The following is a 22,440-nucleotide window of genomic DNA, read 5'->3' as shown; positions in this document are numbered from 1 at the left end:
ATTTTTGAGAAAGAGAGAGAGAGGCAGAGAGAGAGGGAGGCACAGAATCTGAAGCAGGCTCCAGGCTCTGAGCTGTCAGCACAGAGCCCGATGTGGGGCCATCATGGCCTGAGCCGAAGTCGGGACACTCAGCCAACTGAGACACCCACCCAGTTGCCCCTCTTTCCATATGTAAAAAAAAATATTTTTTAATATTTATTTTTGAGAGAGAGACAGAGTGGGAGCGGGGGAGGAGCAGAGAGAGAGGGAGACACAGAATCCGAAGCAGGCTCCAGGCTCTGAGCTGTGAGCACAGAGCCCGATGCGGGGCTCGAACTCACAAGCCGGGAGATCATGACCTGAGCTGAAGTCGGACGCCTACCGACTGAGCCACCCAGGCTCCCCTTTCCATATTTTTTTAATGAACAAAAAATTACTTTTATAATAAGTAGAAAAACACTTTAAAAAGTTTTTTGGTTTTTTTTCTTAACCTGAGAGGCACCTGGTTTAAGGAACGGTGACAACATTCCCGGTCCTGCCATAATCTCAAAATAATATCAGTCACTACTTATGCCAGTGCTATGCAGCAGAAATGCAGCGCGGACTACATAGTTACTTTTAAATTTCCTAGAAGCCACGTGAAAGAAACAAACAAACCCCAGACAGGTGAAATTAATTTTAAAAATATTTTTATTCAACCCAGTATATCCAAAATGTTACGATTTCAACACGTCATCAACAGAACTGACAAAGGAGGTACGTTACACTCTCTTTGCACAAAGTCTCTGAAATTCCATGCGTGGCTTGTAGCCCACGCGCTCAGTGGCCCCGCGTGGCCAGCGTGTTCGGCTGTGCAGATGTACCGGGTGCTTCCTTGACTCCTCGATGCTTTCTGAGTACGACTGAGTTTTATCCTCCAGCAGCTTTATGAACTGGGACTGGTAGTGCCCATTTCTGACAGTGCCTGGAGGAAGCCAGTGGCTGGGGCACCATCTCTTAACATCTTTGTACCATTGGGCAGATGCAGGCGTGGCCGTGAACTTGGAGCCCGGTTCACGTCCCCTTCCTCCCCCCCCGCCCCGCCCCCCAGCTATCAGCCTAGCCCATTCTGAGCCTCCCACCCAGAGCTGGCCATGAAGGGAGAACGGGAGTCCCTTTGGGGGCCACGATGCCCGTGCTGGAGAGTGCTCAGGGGCTCTTGACCCATCGATATTGTTGTTGGCATCCGGTGGTGCACCATTGGCCCCAGAGCCTGTGGAGGGCAGCTCCTGGGGCACAGAGCCCCCTTCCGGCACATCCAGCTGAAAATCAGAGGCGAGAGCCTGACACTGTTCTCTGCTCTCTTCTCGGTTCCCTGTCTCACCCCCTCCTCTCCATCCATGGCCCAGCCAGGCTCAGCCTCCTCCTCTCCCGCCCGGACACCTGGCCCCAGACGTCTGTTTACACCCACACCCCCGGTCCCTCCAGGAACCCCCATTATTCCCAGCGCAAGATTCTCCCGCTCCGCACTGATGGTGCCATCCCATAATAAGATCCAGTCTCTGGGCAGCCTGGGTGGCTCAGTCGGTTAAGCGTCCGACTCTTGACATCAGCTCAGGTCATGATCTCGTGGTTCATGGGATCAAGCCCCACGTCAGGCTCTGTGCTGTCAGCATGGAGCTTGCTTGGGATTCTCTCTCTCCCTCTCTCTCTGCCCCTCCCCTGCTCTCTAAATAAATAAATAAATAAACTTAAAAAAAAAAAAAAGACCCAGTCTCCACCCTCCAGTGGCATCGGTCGGCTTGGCATGAGCTCCCTTCCTCTTCCAGGGTCACTCCCTCCCCCTGTCCTGCTCTCAGCAAGTCCCAGAACACAGCCCCTGGACTCTGCACTTCCTGTGCCCTCTGCCAGGAAGACCTTCCCTACTTTTTCTTCGGGCCTCCTGCCATCTGCCCCTTCAACACCCAGCTCCTGTGTCACGAGCCCCCAGCCCCTGCCACAGCTGTCCATATGCCCCTGTCACCAACCCGAGTCCAGGCCCCTCCAGGGGTCACCGCTGCAGGGCTTGGAGCACAGCACTGTCTTGGGGGTCCTTTCTGACCAGAATGGAGGTCCAGTCCCTTCCTGGAAACCAGATTCCCGAGGAAAACACCCCCCCCCCCCCGCCGGCAGCTGCCCTAAGCAAGGTGGTCTCTGTGGGCTCAGGGCCAAAGGGGTAGACGACGAAATACATCTGGGCTCTTAAAACTTCGCAACCCTCAGATCACCTGAATGGTTTCCAGGAACAGTGGGATGGAGTCTGGGTGGTGGAGGAAAATGTACAGCTCAGAGCAGGAATCAGGACAGGCCCCACCTCTCTACCACGCATTGGCTAAAGTCCCCTGCGGGCCTCTGGGGATGTTAGAACAACAAAGCACATTTCCATGGGCCTCTTCCCCTTGCTGATAAAAGTATTATATATTCATTTTAGGAAAAAGTATACGAAGACAAGAAAGTCAACCATGGGACATGTATTTATGTTAACTTACGTGAACAATTTCATATATATATGCTTCCAGTCTTTTCTCTATGCATACAATGCAGAGATATCTCTTTTTCATCTTTTTTTTCCTCATATTTTACAAATTTTGGTGACATAATAGACTTTCCTTCAGGGCACCTCCTTCAGTTGGTTGGGCGTCTGACTCTTGACTTTGGCTCAGGTCATGATCTCATGGTTTGTGGGACTGAGTCCCGAATAGGGCTCTACGCTGACCGCTCAGAGCCTGCTTGGGACTCTCTCTCTCTCTGCCCCTCTCCTCCTTGCACTCTTTCTCTCTCAAATTAAATGAATAAACTTAAAAATACAAACGCACACACACACACACACACACGCACACTTAGGCCCTGCATTTCCGCTTAATAGTAGTACACTGTATTTTCCCATATCATGATATATACTTTGAAAACAAGTTTCATGGCTATCCAGAATTCTTTCCCAGGGCTACACCTCCTTTGGGACATGGAGATGGAATGGCCAGGGTCAGTTATTTATTTTCCTTAACACACTTCTGCCTTCTTTAAGTTCCTGCAGTGAACATAGCTAACTTTGTCCCATAGAATGGGACAAAACCTCGGTAAATGCTATCGGTAAATGCTATCGCAGGAAGGAGTCTGTCTAAAGCGCGCTGTTGGGGGAATGGGTCCTCGCTGGCGGGGGATGGGTCCTCGGGAAGCTCCCCCCCACCCACCAGGGAGTGGCACCTGCGGGATTTGACCTCCAGGGCTGGAGGGAAGGGGCACAGCACGCTGGCCTGGGGTCTCTGCAGGCGGCTGGCAGTGTGGCTGTGCCTGCGTCCGAGACTGGGGGCAGCCCCAGGACCCTGAGAGGCCCTGGGGCTTGGCTCCTGCGGCCTCATGGGTCACTGCACCCTCGCCTCCTCCTCCGAGGGAGCAAGGGGGAGAGTTTGGCCGGCTGGTCCCAGTGCGTTCCATGGGGTGCTACTCCACAGCAGTGACAAAAAGCTTTCCTGATCAAACAGAAGCCGCGCGGTCCCTCCTGGAGGTGCCACTGCCGGGGGCTGAAGTTCTGGGAAGTCCTGCGGGAAAGGACAGTTCCACTTCGCTCCACTCTGGGTTTCCCAAACATCACAAGCACAGAACCCTCCTCGCAGGGTGCCTTTGATCATCGCCCTGGGAAACGCTGGTGTTGCACAGAGCAGGCCCTCACTCGCTGTTTCTATTAAAAATAATAGTAACGGGGCGCCTGGGTGGCTCAGTCGGTTAAGCGGCCGACTTTGGCTCAGGCCATGGATCTCATGGTTTGCGGGTTCGAGCCCCGCGTGGGGTTCTGTGCTGCCGGCTCGGAGCCTGGAGCCTGCTTCGCATTCTGTGTCTCCCTCTCTCTCTGCCCCACCCCCGCTCACATTCTGTCCTTCTCTCAACAAGAAATAAACATTAAAAAATGTTTTTAAATAAATAAAAAAATAATAATAGTAACAACAATAGCAGCAGCAGCTGGAGGATCTGGCCGTCACTAATCACCAGGGAGAGAATGAGGTGAGCTCTTAAAAAGTTAGACGTGAGAGTTTGGACAGAGAATTCTAGAAGGACAAGTCCGCTGGTCCAGGTTCCTGAGACACCGCGCCTTCACTCGGTCTTGGTGGCACTTAGTTCTGGGGCCTCCCCAGGTCCCTGCAAGCCGAGCGGGAGCGCACTGAATGCCCGCTTGCTCCTCCCTCCTGCCAGGGTCCCAGCTCTCAGTGCAGTCCCCCAGCCCACCTTCCTGGTCCAAGGCGGGCCTGCAGCCTCAGACCCCACACCACCTGTGGCCTCACCCGTGGGTTGGCTAGCAAGCCTGTGGTTCTACTCTTCTGGAAGGTCTCACAGCCACAGCCCATCTCCAGGGTCTTGCCACACCCAGGGCCTTCCTCTGGAGCCTTCCATGGCTCCCCAGTGCTCTCAGAGAAGAAGACTCGGCCTGCATCAGAAGCCCTGCTTGGCCTGGCACCTGCTTGCCTCTCCCCTCCCCTCTACACGTCCCCCCCGCACCCTCACTGCCGCCACCACCCTAGCCATCCTCACTCCAGTGACCTTTCACAGCCAACTCCTGGAACTATCTCACCAGGTCCTCCCCCTTTACATATGCTGTTCCCTCTTCTCAGGCTGCCCTTCCCTTTTCTTCGGCCCTTTCCTTCCAGCCCAAACATCTCATTCATCATTCATTCATTCATTCATCCATCCATCGCTTTTTATTTCGTGGGGATAAAGCAGTTCTGAAGGAGCAGATGGGGGAGGGGCCATTCCCCGTGAAAGGGCATCGCAACGTCCACCTTACAAAGCTATCCTCAAGACTCAGGGGAATCGCTGACATCTGCCCGGCACGGGGTGTGGCACTGCAGGTGCTCGCTGAGCCCCAGTGACAAGTGCCAAATTCTGGGCTGCGCATTCTCCATTCAAGGCGGCTGTCCCCCAGCAGCCCCCAAGGCAGGTGTTGTTAGGCTTTCGTTTCAGAGAAGGAACCCGCTTTGCCAAGTCACCCAATGAGGAAGCAGCAGAGCCGGATTTGAACCTGCAGGCTGAGGCTCAGTGGGGTCCAGTGACTCAGTAGGGCTGCCCACTGAGCCCTCGGGGAAGGGCACAAGTGCGCCATCTCCCCGACCCTCTGCATAGAGGGACCCCAACTACAGTCTGTCCACAGAGTGCATCTCGGCAGCGTCTGAGGCTCTTCCGGCTCCGCATGCTTTGTCTCAGTTGCCACGGGAAGGGTGTGCGTGGAGGGAGACGAAGGGCATTTCCCGGGGGGGGGGGTGGGGTCCCCCCAACCACTTTACTAATGCGCTTGGGAACCGAGCGGGACGGGGGTGTTGCTGCAAAGGAAGCCTGGTTTTATTGAAGATGTGCTGTAGGGTTGCTTTAAATAGCGAGTGCTTTTTATTTTTACCAGGATTCCAGTAGTTGTCCCTTCTCCACAGGATGCCTGGGGAGCAGCCTAGTGGGGAGTTGCTGGGTCTGGGTTCGAATCCTGGCTTTGCTGCCGATCGGCAATGTGACCTTCGGCAAGTGCCCTACTGTCTCTGAACCCTCTTTCCTCACAGGTACTGCACGATTACTGTGAGGCTTGGACACGACCGTGAGTACTTGGAGCAGGGCAAGCATGCAGTATATATATACATATATACATATATATACATACATGTATATATATATATATATACACATAGCATTGTTGATTCAGCTAATAATGATCATGAACATTTGTCCCATCTCTGGGCATCCTCAGCATCCTTCCTCTACACAGGCTAACATGCAGTTCAGACACCACCACATCCCTGCTCATAGTCCTCCCATGGCTCCCTATCACCCTTGACGTGGGGTCAAAGGCCCTGCAGGCCTGCCTCAGTGCCTCTCCTCTACTCCAGCCATATGGAGGTGTATGGATGGATTCCATAGGCTCACCAGGCTCTGCCTAGCCTCTCTGCCTTTGCACCGAGGCTGTGCCCTCTGCTTGGAATGCTGTCCTCCTCCTTATTCTCTGGGAAATTTCGCTTGCCTTCCCCCAGCAAGCCCTCTTTGTTCCCCTGCTCCCTAAGGTGTCAAACACATTCTCTTATCACATTGCTTTGACACGTCCTTCTCCTCGGCTAGGCTATGAGTGTATGAGTAGAGAGTCCATCTGGATGGTTTCCGCACTCCCGGTCCGCAGTACAAGGCCTAGTTCATGGCCGACTTCAGCCAAGTGTGTTGAATGAATAGCCCAGAACGGACAAGGCTCTGGTTTGAAGAGCACCCAGTAACGCCAGTTGATGTGGGCCTACACACCTTTTGGCCTGGGTGACAATGCCACCACGTTGAAACCCTTAGTGACGGAACGTGGGAGCTGAAAGAGCACTAGCCTTCTGGTTCCAACTTACTCTTTTTTTTTTTTTTTTTTTTTTGGTAAGCATTTGCCATCTTTTTTGCAAATCTTTTGGATTTTTTTAAGTTTATTTATTTGTTTTTAGAGAGAGAGAGAACACACACAGAAGGGGCAAAAGGGGCAAAGAGAGAGGGAGAGAGAGAGTATCACCAGCAGGCTCCACACCATCAGCATGGAGCCTGATGTGAGGCTCGAACTCATGAACCGTTAGATCATGACCTGAGCTGAAACTGAGAGTTGGGACACTTAACCAAATGAGTCACCTCAGTGCCCCTGGATTTTGTTTTTAGTACAGTCTGAAAATTGCTGTCTTTTAACTGGAAGTTTAGTCCATTTACATTTATTGTAATTACTAATACATTTGGAATTATTCTTACTGTTACTTTGTGCTTTCTGTTTGTCCTGATTTTTTGCAGCCTATTCTTTCTCTTTTCCTGTCATCTTTTTCATTGATTTTTTTTTTCTTATTCAATTTCCCCCGTCTACTATTTTAGAATCTATATATTTTCCTTTTCTCTTCTTTTAGTGGTTACCCTTAAAATTTAACATGCATACCTAAAGACTAAAGTCAGCCAGTTCCTCTCTTCTCCTCCTCTCACAAACAATACAAGGCTGATCCCATCCTGACTCTGAAACAAAATGCCATCCTGGGCAGGTTCCCAATAAGGCAGAAGGGGAAAGCCGTTATTTGTTAAGTGCCTATTGTGTACCAGACCTTGTATTAAATGCTCTGAGGTGGTGATCTCATTTAGTCCTTGTAGAAATCCTGTCACATGGGTGTTATCAACCACACGTCCCTGCCTCTCTTCTTATTTGATGGTTTACCTCTGAGGAAATGGAGATTCAGAGAGGAAAACTTATCTGCCTTTGGTCTCACAGATCCAAAGTAGCAGAACCAAGATCGACGTCTGCTTTTCCTCAATCTAAATAAATACAAAGTCTCCATCCGACTGCGCATCCTAAGCCAAGAGGGTTGGACTCTCTGTTGGTTTCAATGCAGTTTGAGCCATGGGGCCTGTTCATTATTCAGCCATTACCCACGGGTTGATTTGCTCATTTGACAGATATTCTTGGAGTGCCTGCTATGTGTCAAGGATCTTGCTGGGCTCTGGAAATCCAGCCGTGGACAAGAAAGAAGCAGCCCTGACTTCCCACAACCTGATCTTGAGTGGGGAGGGCACTAAACATAATAATTATGCAAATGATCCTTTAAATGGCAATGATGTAAACAGATCATGGGTGCTTCCCTGGTTGTAGGGGGAGAGGCAGGTGTGGGCCGTTGTACAGCACAGCTTGACCCTCCCCCTCCCCCCACCCAGAGCAGATGATATTTAAACGGGGGGTCACTGTTGTGACCGCTGACACAAAGTAGGATGGACAAGGTGGGGACTGGTTCTTGGAGTGGGCAAATCCCCCTTCCCTCCCAGCCTAACATTTGGCCTGGCAGGACACTGATGTCCTCCTATGTTGCAGAGGAGGTAGTCCTGGGGTCTTGCCTCTGACAGCAACCTAATAGCCAAGTACCCTTGTCTCCTCGCTTCTTCAGCCCATGGTTGCTGAGCCCTCTTCCCCCTAGGCCCGGCTCTGTGCTCACCGTCAAGGGTACAGACACCAGTCGGACAAGGGAACGTGGCCCCATCGATGACCACTCCCAACCCCAAGGTCGGAGGGGGGGGGTCTCTCCTTCATCCTGGAGCTTGGTCTATTACTTAGGGGACTTGCCACTTCAGCTATAGTTGGTAAACATTACTAACACTGAAAAAAAAAATCCCACTGCGTTCTGTTGGGGTTTTTAAGAAAAGAAACTGTCAAGAATTCCTTTATTAACAATTTAACTGTGGTGGGAGATGATTAAGTGAATTGTTCATCTAAACACTATTAAGATAAATTGTTCTTATACGTTTTGAACGTACTGAACCGACAACGAAGCTTAGCAGCTCGCTGTCTTTTCTTGTGTGTGTTAGTGTTTCGCATTCACGGTTTTAAAAACATTGTTATTTTTCTGTACTAAGTGCTTTTATGATGACTTCTCCTAGTTCCTCCTTCCCTGAGATAAGGGCCTTGTGCCTCCTTTGCCATGGGGATTTCCCTGACCACCGGGACCCGCCAGGAGCCTGGCAGGCTTGGGTCTAGACTCAGCTTCCCCAGGCCTCAGTGTTGTCTTCTGTAGCGCAGGTGCAGGGGCCGTGAGGACTGAGTGAGAACAAGCCTGTATCACTGCAACACAGCTCAGCCCAGGGGCAGGGTGGCCACTTAGGACGCAGCATCTCCTCCTTCAGTGAAATCCATAAATGTCACTTCTGTCACTAATATTACCTCGCCCAACAGGTTCTAAACTTGTCCCTGTTCGAAGGTTCCAGGCCATGCTGGCACTGACTTCTACTGGCAGGAGCCCAGAGGCTCCGGGCCCCACCTTCCAGGAGCCATATTGGGTGAGGGCAGCTGGGACCAATGTGTCAGCCTCCGCAGCACCCCTGCCCCCACACCCACAGGCCGACCCTCAAGGGCGGTGGGTGGGGAAGGGCTCTGGCTAGCGCTCAGTGGCCCCCGCTATCTATCTCAGGGGAGAGAGCTCAAACCCCAGGGCTCCTCAGCACCCCAGACCACTCCTGTGCTCAGACAGACTTGTCTCGCCCCTGCCCCAACCCAGCCGGCTGCTCTCGCTCTTGCTCGTGGGCCCTGTAGCCTGGTGGTTCAAGCGGTGGGGTCAGACAGCTGGAGTCCTGATTCGGGCTGCCTCTCTACCACTTCTGGGACGTGGGTGAATTTTTTTTATTATTATTTTTAAAAGTTTGTTAATTTTTTTTTTTTGAGAGAGAGAGAACCCCTCTGCACTGTTAGCACAGAGCCTGGCACAGGGCTCGAACTCACGAACCCTGAGATCATGACCTGAGTCAAAGTTGGAGGCTCAACCGACTGAGCCCCCCCCCCCCCAGGCGCCCCTTGGGTGCATTTTAGACCTCTTGGGGCCTGCTTCTCAATCTGCACGATGGGGATTATAAAATCGACTTCTTAGGATTGGTGAGGGAATTAAACGTCTTTCCACACATGAGGGGCTTAGTGCCTTCGAGGTTAAGTGCACCATCTATGTCTGCACCTGTCACTTTCCTCCTCCTCTACACCTGAGCTCATGCTGTCCTGGAACGCCATCCCAGCCTCTGCACCTGCTCGGGGCCCAAGTCACTCAAGGCTCGCTAAAAACAAAAAAAAAAGCCTTTCTCCTTGCTAAGGCTTCCTGACCATCCCTGCCCCGTGAGAAGTCTTTCTCCCAGACGCCAGCTCCTCTCACCCATGTATGTGACTGTCCATCCACACTCACCGGGCCATTGCCCTCCCTCCGGTCCTCCCCCTCATCTCCTTCCATTCATCCACCGGGGAGTTGCCTTCTCTGGCCTCCTGGGCCAAGCCCTGCCCTGTTTGCTGAGTCTGGCCTGCTCCTCACCTCTGTACCCCTGCCCCCACCCCAGACAGGCGTCTGAACCTGTGCAGATAATGCCCTGGGAAGCAGGGGGGTGGGGGACGGGGTGGGTACGATCTGTATCAGGAGCTAAGTGCACCCCAGCTTTGCCTAAGGCGGTGGGTGGGTGGGGTTAGGTGAAGGCTCAGGCGGGGTCAAAGGCCTCCTTCCCAGTGAGGCTCCCTGGCCCCCTGCCCCCCATCCGGCTTCCACCTCCATCTTGTGAGCTCACGGGCCCTGCCTTCCGTGTGCTTCCCTCTCTGCCTCCAGCTGTGCAAAGGTCCTGCAGCAGAGCCTGACACATAGTAGCTGTTCAATAGGGAACTGGGGCATGAGCTGGGTGCTGCGGACTGACAGGCTGGGGCCAATCAGACGCAGAAGGGACAGGCGTTCGGGGAGCAGCTTGCAGCCTGCTTCCACGCGGGGAGGAGACCCCGTGCCCGGTGTTGTAAGGATTAAACTCTCAGTGTCTGGAGTCCACGAGGAAGTGTGTCTGGAGCCAGGCAAGTGCAGAATGTGACCCTGGCCCTTCAGAGGTGAGGTGTGTTTTCGGAAGGGCTGGAAGGGAAGGGCTGGGGCGGTGTCTGGGTCCAGCAGAGGGCACCCCCGAGTGTGGTGTGGCTGGGACAGGGACAGGCAGGCTGGAGAAGGGTCCTTGCAGCAAGGGGAGCACTGTCCGTCTTAAGGTCCAGGGATGGCATGGCGACTCTCACTGGGGCGGGGGGGGGTAGGGGGGGTGGCAGTGCACGGGAGGCTAGGAGGAAGCTGGGGCAGGTGTCCTGATGAGCAAGGACAAGGCCAGAGCAGGGGCTGGCTTTGTGGACCGCATCAGGACTGACTTAGCTTTGAGCCTGAGGCGCCAGGACTACACCGAGCCCAGCCAGCTACGAATTAGGAAGCATCAGGAAATTAGTGTTGGAAAAATCAAATTCTGTAGCCAGTCGGCCTGGGCTAAGTCCCAACTCTACCCCCCCCCCCCCAACTGTGGCTTCTTGCACAAGGGTCTCACTTCCTGCACCACAGTCTTGCTGGTCCGTGAAATGGGGAGAACAGGACTTACAGGGTAGTTGTGGACAGAGCTCGGAGCATTGCTGGGAGGCTGCACACACACCCTTACTCCCACCCTCCCAAGCGGGAGGTGGGCTCAGAGAGGCAACCTGAGTAATAGAGGGGGAGATGTGGGTCTCCTGTCTCTCAGGCCTCAGTCTACTCAACTGAAAAATGGGGATCCCCACCTGTCGCTCTCCTGGGGCTCTCATGAGGCTCCGAGGCCACAAGACTCTGCAAGATGGCGAGACGCCCTCTGATTGGTTCATGTAACGGTTGCATTTTGGGCCAGTGGTGACGTGAACAAGTGTGCACAAGTACGATCAATGAATTTGGGGTGCCGCGGGGACTGGGGGGCCTTGACCTGACTGGGGGTTCAGGGAAGGCGCCTCTGGGGTTGAGTCAAGAAAGACGAGGGCGAGCGTGACAAAGATCTCACTGTCAATCCTTGCTAGAGCTGCTCAGCTCCTGGCCCCTCGCCAGGGTCCTCTCCCACCTTAAGTCCGCATGCGAACGCACTGCCCCCACGTGACGCTGTGTCCCCAGGGCATCCGGGAGCACCTAGAATGCAGTGGCGTTCAGTACCTGCTTGTCCAAAGAATGAAAGCATTGAATTTCTCAGCGGCTCTGTGACGGAAGGGCTGTTGTTATCCGCATTTCACAGATGACAAAACTGAGGCCCAGACAGGTTTGACAATGTGCCCGAGGAAGAGTTGTGAGTGAAGCCTCAACTGTCCCCACAACTGTTAAGCGCTGGTGCTAAGGAGATGCAGGGGAGAGTGGAAGAGCATTCCAGAAAGAGGGTACGTCCAGTGTGAAGGGGCCCAGGGATGCAGGAGGCCGGAGGCAGGGGCCATGTCCTGAAGGGCGCTATCTCAGGGAAGGTAACAGGTGGACCACCTGGGGGCCTGAGCTCGATGGCTTCGGACTCCGCCACTTGTGACACGTGGCTCGTGCTGTCCTTCCTGGAGCCGGCTCGCTGACAGTCCCACTCCTGCTCTGGCCTGGAGCGCACAGGCCACCCTCCACGGCGCGAATGGGGAGGAGGGACTCCACTACACCCGCCCCGGCTCGAAAAGATTCTATGTCGAAGGTCAGGTGGAGGAGGGACCGCCCCCAAACTGGAAACGGTCCGAATGCCCATCCAGAGGAACTGGATCAAGAGATCGCGCTAACTTCATTGGACAGAATATTACCCAACAATAAAGAAGGAAAAGGAGGGAGCGCCGGGCTACAGGAGAACGACGAGGAGACCAGGAAGCCGAGAGGCACAAACAGCAGCTGGGGGGGGGCAGCGGTGTAGACGGTGTAGATGGTGTAGATGCACTATTCTGGCTGTTAGAAGTCAGGGGAGGGGCTGTCCCATTTTCCATCTGTCAGATGGGACAAACAATCCTGTCCTTGTGAGAATGAAGAGGCCTGGGGAAGGGAGAGCACTCCCAGTCCCCCGGCTCAGGGTAAATGCTCTGCGGTTTTTGGTTTCCGCTCCCTTTCCAGGGACAGGTGAGCGAATCCCACTACAGACTGTTGCCTTCAGCTCGTATACCATTTTGTACATATCATATATTTAAGTAGAATTTTTCTTGATGACAAAAAGCACTAGGTGCCCTCACTGAAGAAAATTTAGCAACTGAAGAGAGTGAACAGAGGAAATGCAATTACCCTCCATAATGCTAGTGTGAGGGGAAAGGCGGGGCCGACGTTTCTGGGTGGTCCCTGCATTTTGTTTTTGCTTTCAGGACGGTTTTATTATTTTATTATTATGTTTAAAGTTTACTTATTTATTTTTGAGAAAGAGAGAGAGAGCACAGCAGGAGAGGGGCAGAGAGGGAGACACAGAATCTAAAGCTGGCTCCAGCCTCTGGGTTGTCAGCGCAGAATGCTGATGCGGGGCTTGAACTCACAAACCCTTGAGATCATGACCTGAGCTGAAGTCGGAAGCTCGATCGACTGAGCCACCCAGACCCCCCCCCTCCTTTCAGGGCAGTTTTAAAACAAACTGGACGCCCTGCTTGCATCCTTTGAAAGCTCAGTGTTACATTCTAAGCATTTCCCTGTGTCCTTTGATATTCTTCGAAACTCTGTTTTAAGTAGCTAAGTAACACTCTGTTGTAAGAATGCGCCCCAATTCACTTGACCGATGCCCTGATTACCAAGAACTGAGGCGGCTTCTGCTCTACACTTTGGCCCTTGGGCCATCCTTCAACCTCTCTCTGAAGCACCTCTGAGCACTTCTTTCGGGTGGGTGGATGGGTTTCTTAGGCCAGAGGCACACGTCCTTGCAGAGCACCTTCACACACTGCCCACACGACCTCCCGGTGGACCCCGAGGGACCCTGGTTAAGTCCACGCGTGAAGTCTGATCCGGAGAGTCCCCCAGAGATGTTACCACGAGGCTCCCAAAGGGGTCCTGAGGGGGATTTTGTGGTGGAGGCAGCTCCAAGCCTCCTGGGTGTCTGTCCTGATTCAGAGGTGGGGGGAGGGTAGGAGGTGGGGGGGCACCCACCAAGGAAAATTCTACAGTGGGTGGACACACACACGCACACGCGCGCACACACCCTGATGTGGATGGCTCTTAAAAAACCCCGGGCTGAGTGAAAACAGTAAGACAAAGAAAGCCATCTATAATGCAGCTTCATCTACATAAATTAAAAATACATGCACACAATAAGCATTTTGCAAGAACACACACAAGCAGAAAGATCCACAGTAAACACATTAGGATGGCTGGCTCTGGGGAGGAGGGGAACAGAGCCGGGCCGAGGAGAGGAGGAGTAGGCCCGCCCCAGGTGGGAGCTGTGTGGGGTCCCTGGGGCATGTGGCCTGAGTGGCCTCAGGGCTGTCGGGGCTGTGAGGTCAGGGGGAAGGGACGTCCCTAGGCCTTTGCCTAGAAGGTGACTCCACAGGCTTGGGCTTTCGCACCCCTGTGCCATCTCAGAAACGATTAGGGGGCCCATGGAAGGCTGCTGATACTTAAAAATTATTTTGCTTGCAAAGGCCATTAAAACAACCATTTCCACCACCTGCTGGCCCTGTCGTGTCCAAGGAGGGCGTTTGAACCCTCTCCAGAGATGGACACCACTGTTCTAGACGGAAGCTTTTGCCGGCACTCAGTGCACTTGGGGCTTTAGGGAAGGTGATGCAACCTTAGAGCTGCTCCCCAGTTCTTGTAGGTGCTTCAGGGACACACACACACATACACACACACACACACACACACACACACACTGCCAAGTCCCCAAGGCAGGGGCTCGGGAGCCAGCCGACCTTCCATTCATAGACAACTATCTGCTATGCACCTGCTGTGTACCAGGCTCTGTTCTCGGTGCTGGGGGTCCAGCAGGGAGCAGGGTGAAGACCCCCTTCAGGGAGTCATCGTCTGTGCAGAGCCAGATGACAAGCAAGTGACCACAGACAGGACAGGGAGGCTCTCAAATCCCCGGAACTCAGGCCATTTCTACGGGGCTTTGGTGTCAGGCTGTGTGTGTGTGTGTGTGTGTGTGTATGTGTGTGCGCACGCACAGTCCCCTGCATGTTTGGGGAAGTACCAGCCACCGTGAGCAGGACACATAGGGCTTGCAGGGCAGCGCCTCTATGATCGTCCCTCTGACCCCGAGATTCTACTTCTAGGAATTTCTCCCAAGGGCAGAATCCGGAAAGTTCCCAAGACTGAGCACGGAGGTTGTTGACCACAGCGCTGTCTGTATCAGTGAAAACACTGGAGAGAAGAACGGACTAGTTAAGTAATGGGATGGCCAGAATCCTACACAGTGATTAAAACTGATATTTTGGACGAGCATTAGTGTCAGGGAGAAAGGTGTTCATGTTATGCTCTCAGGTGTTGAAAGTCAGCTACAAACTGATATCAAATGGTGTGGTTTCATTTTTTTTCTCAAAAAAAGTAAAAAAAAAAAAAAGAAAAGAAATCCCTTTACCAACCCCCCCTACCAGGGCACTGGCCAGAAAGACAATGCTAATGGGAGTTACCTGTGAGTGTCGAATTACGCTTGGCTTTTGTCCCTGTGTTTTTACTTAGGTATATATTCTAGGTTTTCTAAATTAATTTGCATTCATTCTGTAATAAATAATTTAAAAGTCAATCTGTATAGGCTCAAAAAAGAACCAGGAAGCCTTTAAAAACAACATGTAAACAGTAGCTATTTATATCTAGGTGGTGGGACTAGGGGTCATTTTTTTTTCTTTTCCTTTTTCTTTTTAACTGGATAATGAAAAAGTTACTTTCTCAGGGTGCCTGGATGGCTCAGTCGGTTAAGCATCTGACTCTTGATATCGGCTCAGGTCATAATCTCCTGGTTTGTGGGATCGAGCTCCACGTCGGGCTCTGCGCTGGCAGAGCTTGGGGTTCTCTCTCTCCCTCTCTCCTTCTCGTGCGTGCGCGCTCTCTCAAAATAAATAAACTCTTTTTTTTCCCTACAGTTACATTCCCAAGCTCCTCCACTGGCTCCCTCGGCAGCCCCACTCCTGCCACTTGCAAGGTGCCCACGAAGGGAGGCCAGTCTGACTGAACGTTCACAAGCACCTGCCCTCGTGGACAGCACTCTTCCCACCCTGGGGAACATGCAGTTTGCGGGGGGACGGGGGCCTCTGGGGTGGGGGTGCCAGAACCCCCAGGGATGAAACATGCCCACTTTTGTGTGTGCTTAGCACTGTGCACGCCGCGTGGCTGCAGCAGACCCGTGCGTGACTTATAAAGAAGTTCACTCACGTCCGTGGGGCTCAAGTGCACACCCAGACAGAGATGTGGGTCAAACGTCTGGAGGCCAGTGGCCCCAGGAGATGGGGTGACAGACGCGCCAGCAAACAGGCCCAGGCAAAGGGGCCAGCTCAACCCCAAAAGAGAACCATCCTCTCTTGCCTCTTCCCACACCCGCTCTGCTGGAACGTCCTGGTGTCTCCACCTTCAAAACACGCCCAGAACCGGCCGACTTCTCACCACCTCCACCGCAAGCAGCCTGGTCCCAGCTGAGCCCCGGCATTTCTCACCAGAACTCTGCACCAGCAAGGAGACAGCAGATCCGGGATTCAAACCCGGCCCCCCTGGCGCAGGATCCACGTGCCGTATGGGCCTCCCTGCACCTCAGCCGGGGAGACCCAAGTCAGCTGCCCGTCTGCCCTCTGCTCAGAGCTTCCCCCGGCTCCCCGCTCATTCTGAGAAGAGCCCACGTCCTCACCATGAGGCCATGAGGCCTTGCGGCCTTGTGGGATCTGCCCTCACCTCCCACCCTCTCTCCTGGCTCACCGTGCTCCGGTCACACCTGCTTGTTGCTGTTCCTCCCACACACCAGGCAGGATCCTACCCCAGGGCCTTTGCATTTGCTGTCCTCTGCCTGGAATGCCCGTCCATGAAATTCCACCTTCGTGTCCTCCAAACGTTTGCTCAGATGTCACCTTCTCCACTAGGCCACCTGGACCTCCTGTCTTTAAAGCTGCAGCCAGTCACCCCTCCTCCTCCTGCACCCACCGCCCCCAACCCCCATCTATTTCCTTTTCCCACAGCCCTCAGCATGTTTAACACATGCCATTTACTTACTTATCATGCCTAAGTCTAGAATGCGGGCTGGGGGTAGGTAGGACAGGTTGTCTGTTTCACTCACTGATGTATCTGGAGTGACTGGACCACGCCTCCCACACAGAAGACAACCGAGAGATATTTAGCAAACACAAGCGTCCTGGGTAAGGGCAGGGATGTCTGGAGGTGGGGGCGGGGGCAGTCCACGGGCCCAGACTGGAAGGCGGGCGAAGGAAGGCTAGGCTGGGGGACCCAGGGGCCACAGAGAGGCATATTTGGATGGAGGGGTGAAATGGGAGGGCAGCTGGCAGCAATCGTAGGGGCCGGCAGGCCAGGCCCAGCTGTGTAGGACTCGGCTGTCACAATATAGAGGCTGGATTTCACTCCTGAGGCCCGGAGGCTTCAGTGGGTTTCAGGCAGAGGCCAGCACCCCTTGGGGGCCACTGGGAGGATGCACGGGGCCTGGGAGTAGGGGCTGGCGGTGCCAGGGGAGCGCTGCTCGGGCCGTTGTGCGCCTGCGGGCAGCCACAAGTCTGTGGGCGGAGCCCCGTGCCGGCAAATGTTTGCCGCACTGAATCGTTCACCGAGCTCCCCAAAGAGAAAATGGCCCAGTTCTACTGCAGGGTCACTGCCGCGGCCTGGGGCTGCTGGTGGGGCGGACTCAGCGGCCCCCTCATCGCGGACGCACTTCCTGATGCGCTAACATCTCCCCTCCAACTTCCATTCCCCAGAAGGCAGTTGTCCCAGCCCAACTCGCCATCCCGTTCGTTTACAGTCTCTTCCCTTATACGTACGCAAGGGGAGGGCCCTGCCCTTCAGTCAGTACCTGAATCAGGGCTTGGCTCGGAGCTGGGGGCAACACGTGTGGAACATCACGTGAGTAAAGAAAGGCCGGAACCGGGCAGGCAGAGTCCAGGGAACAAGGGCGAGAAGGAAGTGAGGGTGTCGGCCCCCTGACAGGAGTCAGGGGCAGGTCAGCAGGGACTCCAGCCTGAGGATGCAGGTTAGACTCCCAGCGAACTCTACAGAAGGCACCCTGTTGAGGAGGTGGGGCCGAGCTGGAGGACACGATCCTGACCCCAACAGTGGCTTCACTGGTCTTTGCCGTGCGGCCACCAGGATAGCCTTCTCGACTTGGGCAGTAGTGCCCTTGGTGCTGCGCCCCTGAAAGATCCCCCCTGTCTTCTGCAGAGGGGAGCCCTGTCAGCCCCAGGCTCTCTGGGACAGTGAGATGGGCGCCACTAACCCCTTCCCCTCCCAGGGACAGACAGGGAAGTGCCATGGCAGAGGGGAACCTTAGCTCCCAGGGGCCTGGGATGTCACACGCGAGCCGTCTTCTCTCCTAGCTTTATGGGCTGGGGTCGGGGGAGGCTTGCGTGGTGCGCGGTACCAACCCTGTGCCTTTAAAATGGTGGTTCTCGGGGCGGCTGGGTGGCTCAGTAGGTTAAGCACCCGACTTCGGCTCAGGTCATGATCTCACGGTTGGTGGGTTTGAACCCCGCGTCGGGCTCTGGGCTGACAGCTCGGAGCCTGGAGCCTGCTTCAGATTCTGTGTCTCCCTTTCTCTCTGCCCCTCCCTCACTTGAACTCTCTCTCTCTCAAAAGTAACATTTAAAAACTTAAAAAAAAAATAGTGGCTCTCAACTAGGGAGATCCACCCCCCTCAGTATCTGGTAACATTTGGAGACATTTGGGCACCAGGGGCGAGGTGCTGCTGGCGTCTGGTGGCCAGGGTTACTGCTCAGCACCCTACAGCACATAGGAGGTCCCCACAACCAAAGACGATTGGGCCTCAAACGTCAACAGAGTAGAGAAGGAGAGACTCTGCTTTAAAAACCGCACAGCTCTGCCCTCGAGGCATCATTTATAGCCCGTCTTAGCCACAGTCACAATTAACCGGATGGCACCTGCCCCGTCCAGGCACCAGCCACGCGCTTGGACAGGAGACGAGGCCCACGGGAGTGCTCAGGTCTCCAAATGTCACGCCACCTCCGGGAAATGGGCACATGAGCCCCACACCGCGCGGCAAAGGAGTGCTCGCCAGTTGCCAGGAGATTCTAAGTCCCTGGCAAGTCTGAAACCCATCAGCCGTCACCCCACTCCCCAGGCCAGGAGGTCTTAGCATCCCCATTTTGCAGACGAAGAAACGGAGGCGCAGAGTCCACGTGAGCCCGAGGCCACGCAGCAGGTGTAGCGGCGCGGAAGGCACGGAGGCCTCGAGCAAGGGTCGCTTTGCCCACCTGTGACCCCAAGGGCAGGCCGAGGGCTTGCCTGTCCTGTGCTGGCGGAGGCAGGCAGGTGGCCGTGCCTCCGAGCCCCAACGCACTGGCACAGAGGTGTTTTCTCGTCAGAGAAACACCTTAGCTCAAGTTAATAGGATGCAAACAGTATCTCCTAAGTGCCACAGGGACGGCCGTGAGGAGCTGGAGGGGACGCCCAGAAGGCCTCCGCCACCTCGAGGAAGAGGAACTGGCCACCACCTGTGCAGCACCACTACCCACCCCCCACGGCTGTGTCCCCCCCCTCCCCCACCCCACCGGATGCCGGCCCAGCTCACCTGGATGCCATTCTCCTGCAGGTTCAGGTACCGCGTGTTGACAGGGATGCTGGCGGGGACCTCGGCCAGCTCTCTCCGCGTGCAGATCACCCGGCTGGCCTGGTTGCTGCAGGAGCAGGCCGCGGGGCAGGAGGTGGCCGGCGGGGAGCCCCCTCCGGCGGCCAATGTCATGGCCACGCCGCCCCCGCCGGCCCCCAGGGGTGGGGAGAAGAGCCAGAGGAAGAGCAGGGCCCCATGGGGCCAGGACATCCTACCGGGCGGCAGTGGGGGGCACGGGGAGCTGCGGGCGCACGCCATCCTCAATGTTCATGCTCCGCGTGGGCGCCGGGGGGCTGTTGGGGTGGGGGGGAGAGAGGGAGAAGCTCAGTGAGGGACAAGGACCCCGTTGGCCCACCTGCTCCCCAACCCCCAGGCAGCTCTCAGCCACTGCTGCCACCGTCACCTCCCTGGTCTAACAGGACCCAGAGAGCAGGGCTCCCCCCGCCCTGTGGGGGGCCGACCCACCCCCTGAGGGAGGCAGAGAATGGCGCTAGCCCTGCCCTCCCTGCACTGTCTCACGTCCTTCCCCGACTGGAAGATTGTGCCCATTTCGCAGAACGGACAACCGAGGCAAGGGTGAGGTGGGGAGAGAACAGCTGCCCCAGGCGCTTGGCCAGTAATGGAGATGTCAGATCCAAACCCTGGTTCTAGGCACGGTTTCAGAAACGGAGACAAAGAGGCAGAGATGGAGGGAGAGGAAGAGAGACAAGATGAAGTGACAGAGAAAGGATGAAGTGCCGGGTCTGGAAGCCTGGGTGGTGGTCTGGAGTCTGGCTTCCGTCACAGTGGCCATCTAGGCCCCCTTGCTGCCGGCGCGACCTCCTGTCCCCTCACCCCACTCCCTACCCAGAAGCCTTTGCAAAGAGGCCGGGTGCCCAGCACCAAACGCCCCCCACACTGGGCCCGCCGCCCCTCAGACTCCTGTCACCCCGTCAGGGGCCGGGGGTGGCCTCTCAGCAGCCAGAGAGACTTGAGTTAGACTCAGAGGAGGAACTTCAAGAAGGTAAGTGCCAGACAAGGCACCTGTTGAGGTGAAGTGTGGGCAGGAGAGGCTGGGAGCAGACTGGAGAAGGCGAGGGGGAGGAGGGGGCCGCGGGGGCCTGGGGTGGCAGCACAGGCAGGAGGCCGTGGGATTGCAGGTGCCCAGGGCCAAGGCAGCGCCTGGTGGCTCCGTGCCAGCAGCTGCCGGGGATGGTGTCGGGGCGGTCGGTGGGGAGGGGGCTGGGGGCCAGAGACCCTGTGCTCGAACTCTGGGTGGGCAACGGGCGGGGTGGGGTCAGGGCAAGACAAAGGGGGACGGGCCAATCATAACAACAGCGACGGTGAGAACAGCAACGATAATAATAGCTCCCGTCTTCCGGGTTAGCCCTTTCTATGCCCCAGACTCTGCGCACACAGTGTTCTCATGGAAGCCTCCCAGGAACCGTAGGAGGAAGCCGTTAGGACGCCCAATCTGCAGACGAGGACACTGAGGCGCTGGAAGGGGGACGGCTCGTCCCGGCGTGGAGCCGGCCAGCGAGGGGCAGAGGGGGCTGGTGGCCCTGGCTTTCCCTTCCCTTCCAGGCAGTGTCTGGAGCACATGCACGTGCACACACATCAGCAGGCCGCCCTGAGTCCCCCCGCTATCGGGGGGGCGGGGGGGGAGACGGAAGTGGTCTGCACAACCATGCCCACCAGCAGCAGAGACCCGGGCACACCGCAGACAGCCGACTCTCAGACCCACGGACACGGGGCCACCAGCCCTAACCCCGCACGCGCGTGCGCACACACACGCGCGCGCACACACACACACACACACACACACACATTCGCTTCCTCCTTCTGCAGTTTCCAAGATCATCCAGAGCTAGACGGAGGGACGCAGAGACAGAGAGACGAGAAAGCCTGAGAGACAGAGACGGGGGAGGGGTCGGTTCTGTGTCTGAATCCTGGACTCATTTTTCCACCTGGTGGGCTGGGGGCTGTGTGCGCCTCTATCTGTGAGTCATGTGAGCGCAGCGGGGTCTCCCCTTCCCGAGTGTGACAGGGGGGTCTCCACTGGCCCTAGTCCTGCACCCCCATCCCCTTTCCCACCTCCTAAGACTGGCGACGACTCAGCCCACACCCTCGAAGCCAGGGGCAGAAATTGCGGCTGCAGCTCTCGCCCCAGGTCCAGGCCTGCAGCCGCGTCTCTACCGCATCTGTCCCCATCTCTCCTGCAGCCGCCCGCATCCCTCCCCCCCCTCCCATCACAGCTTCTGCGGTGGCGGCTGGGCCTCCCGCCCCTTCCCTCCTTCGCCCTCAGCCATCTCTGTCCTTGTCCCCCCCACCCAACCACAGTGAGGGACACTCACCCCGGTGGCTCCGCTTCCGCTGGGCCTCTCCCTGGGCCCCAGGCCCCCCCCTCCACATGCCTCCAGCCGGCGGGGGGGCTCTGCCTCCCCAGTTCTCCAGGGCTTCCTTCGAGGTCGGGCTGGGGGGGGGCGCAGGGGCTTCTTGGGTCTCCCCGCGCCCCCCCCTCCTCGCCGGTCGCCCTTCCCGCCCCGGGGAGGCCCGTCCAGGCCACTGCAGCAGTCTCCTCCCCCTCCTCCCTGCTGGCCTCCTCTTGCTTCCTACCCCCACCCCCACCGCTACCTCCACTCTCCTCCCCCCCCCCCCACCGCTGGCTGCTCTGCTCTCCCCCCACCGACCCCGGCCCCCTTCCCCTCTCTCCCGGCCCCCTGGCCTTGTCCCTCCTCAGCCCCAGCCCCCTCTTCGGGGCTCCCCCTCACTGTCTCGCCTCCCTCGGGACGACCAGGCCCCCTCTCTCCTTCTCCTCCATCTCCTCCTCACTCTCGCTCTGTCCCCATCACCCTCTCCGTAGGTTGGGGAGCCCGTCTGGGTCAGATTCTCTGTCTGTCTGTCCGTCTGTCTCGGTCTCTCTCGGCCAGGCTCTGTCTGTCTCTCTCTTTCTCCGCGATTACAATTTCTAGTCACACGGCAGTGCAGAGCCAAGCTGTGCCTCAGCTCCCTCCCTCCCCACCCCCTCCCTCCTTCTTTCTCTCCTTCCGAACGGGGAGGGCGCCTCTCCTCCCTCCTCCTCGGCCCCCCTTCCCTGCACCGGGAGGCCTCCCCCTCCCCCGCTAATCAAAGGCTCCGTTATCTAATTAACCCATTGGTTCTGGGCGGCAGGGGAAGGTCGGGGGAAGCGGGGGGAGGAAGGTTGACGGCCGGCTGCCCTGGGAAGGGGGGGGGGGCGTGTGGGCTGTGCCAAGCCCGGCCTCGTGGCACAGACTGGCTGCAAAACCAGGCTGGGCCACGGCTGACCCCACCCCCCCCACCGCTGGCCACAGCCACCCCTCCTGCACCTGTCCCCAGGCCCAAGGACAGACAGCCTAGCACAGTCTCCCCTCAGGAGCTACTACCTCCAGGCCCCCCCGGGGGAGCTCCCCGAGCCCCTCACCACGCCGCGTGGCCATTTACTCCTACCCCCACCAC

At 56.4% G+C, this 22,440-nt stretch overlaps 1 protein-coding gene across 2 annotated transcripts in view; it reads right to left on the bottom strand.

Moving 5' to 3' along the window:
* LRRC4B (leucine rich repeat containing 4B) overlaps window positions 1-22,440 on the bottom strand; it is a 39,748-nt gene that overhangs the window by 4,656 nt on the left and 12,652 nt on the right. The window contains exons 1-2 of one of the 2 annotated variants that reach the window (XM_043598422.1): window positions 21,318-21,541; window positions 18,946-19,277 (exon numbers count right to left, since the gene is read on the bottom strand). In XM_043598422.1, coding sequence (XP_043454357.1) covers window positions 18,946-19,242 — 297 coding nt within the window. In that variant the 5' untranslated portion in view covers window positions 19,243-19,277; window positions 21,318-21,541. Of the gene's footprint in view, window positions 1-18,945; window positions 19,278-21,317; window positions 21,542-22,440 lie in introns of those variants that run through there. The other variant, XM_043598421.1, reaches the window with a different exon arrangement.

The sequence above is a fragment of the Prionailurus bengalensis genome, chromosome E2 (assembly GCF_016509475.1).
Source record: "Prionailurus bengalensis isolate Pbe53 chromosome E2, Fcat_Pben_1.1_paternal_pri, whole genome shotgun sequence".
In the NCBI taxonomy this organism is placed as follows: domain Eukaryota; kingdom Metazoa; phylum Chordata; class Mammalia; order Carnivora; family Felidae; genus Prionailurus; species Prionailurus bengalensis.
Note: the sequence above shows the minus strand (reverse complement) of the source record. Positions and strands in the feature narration are given on the sequence as shown.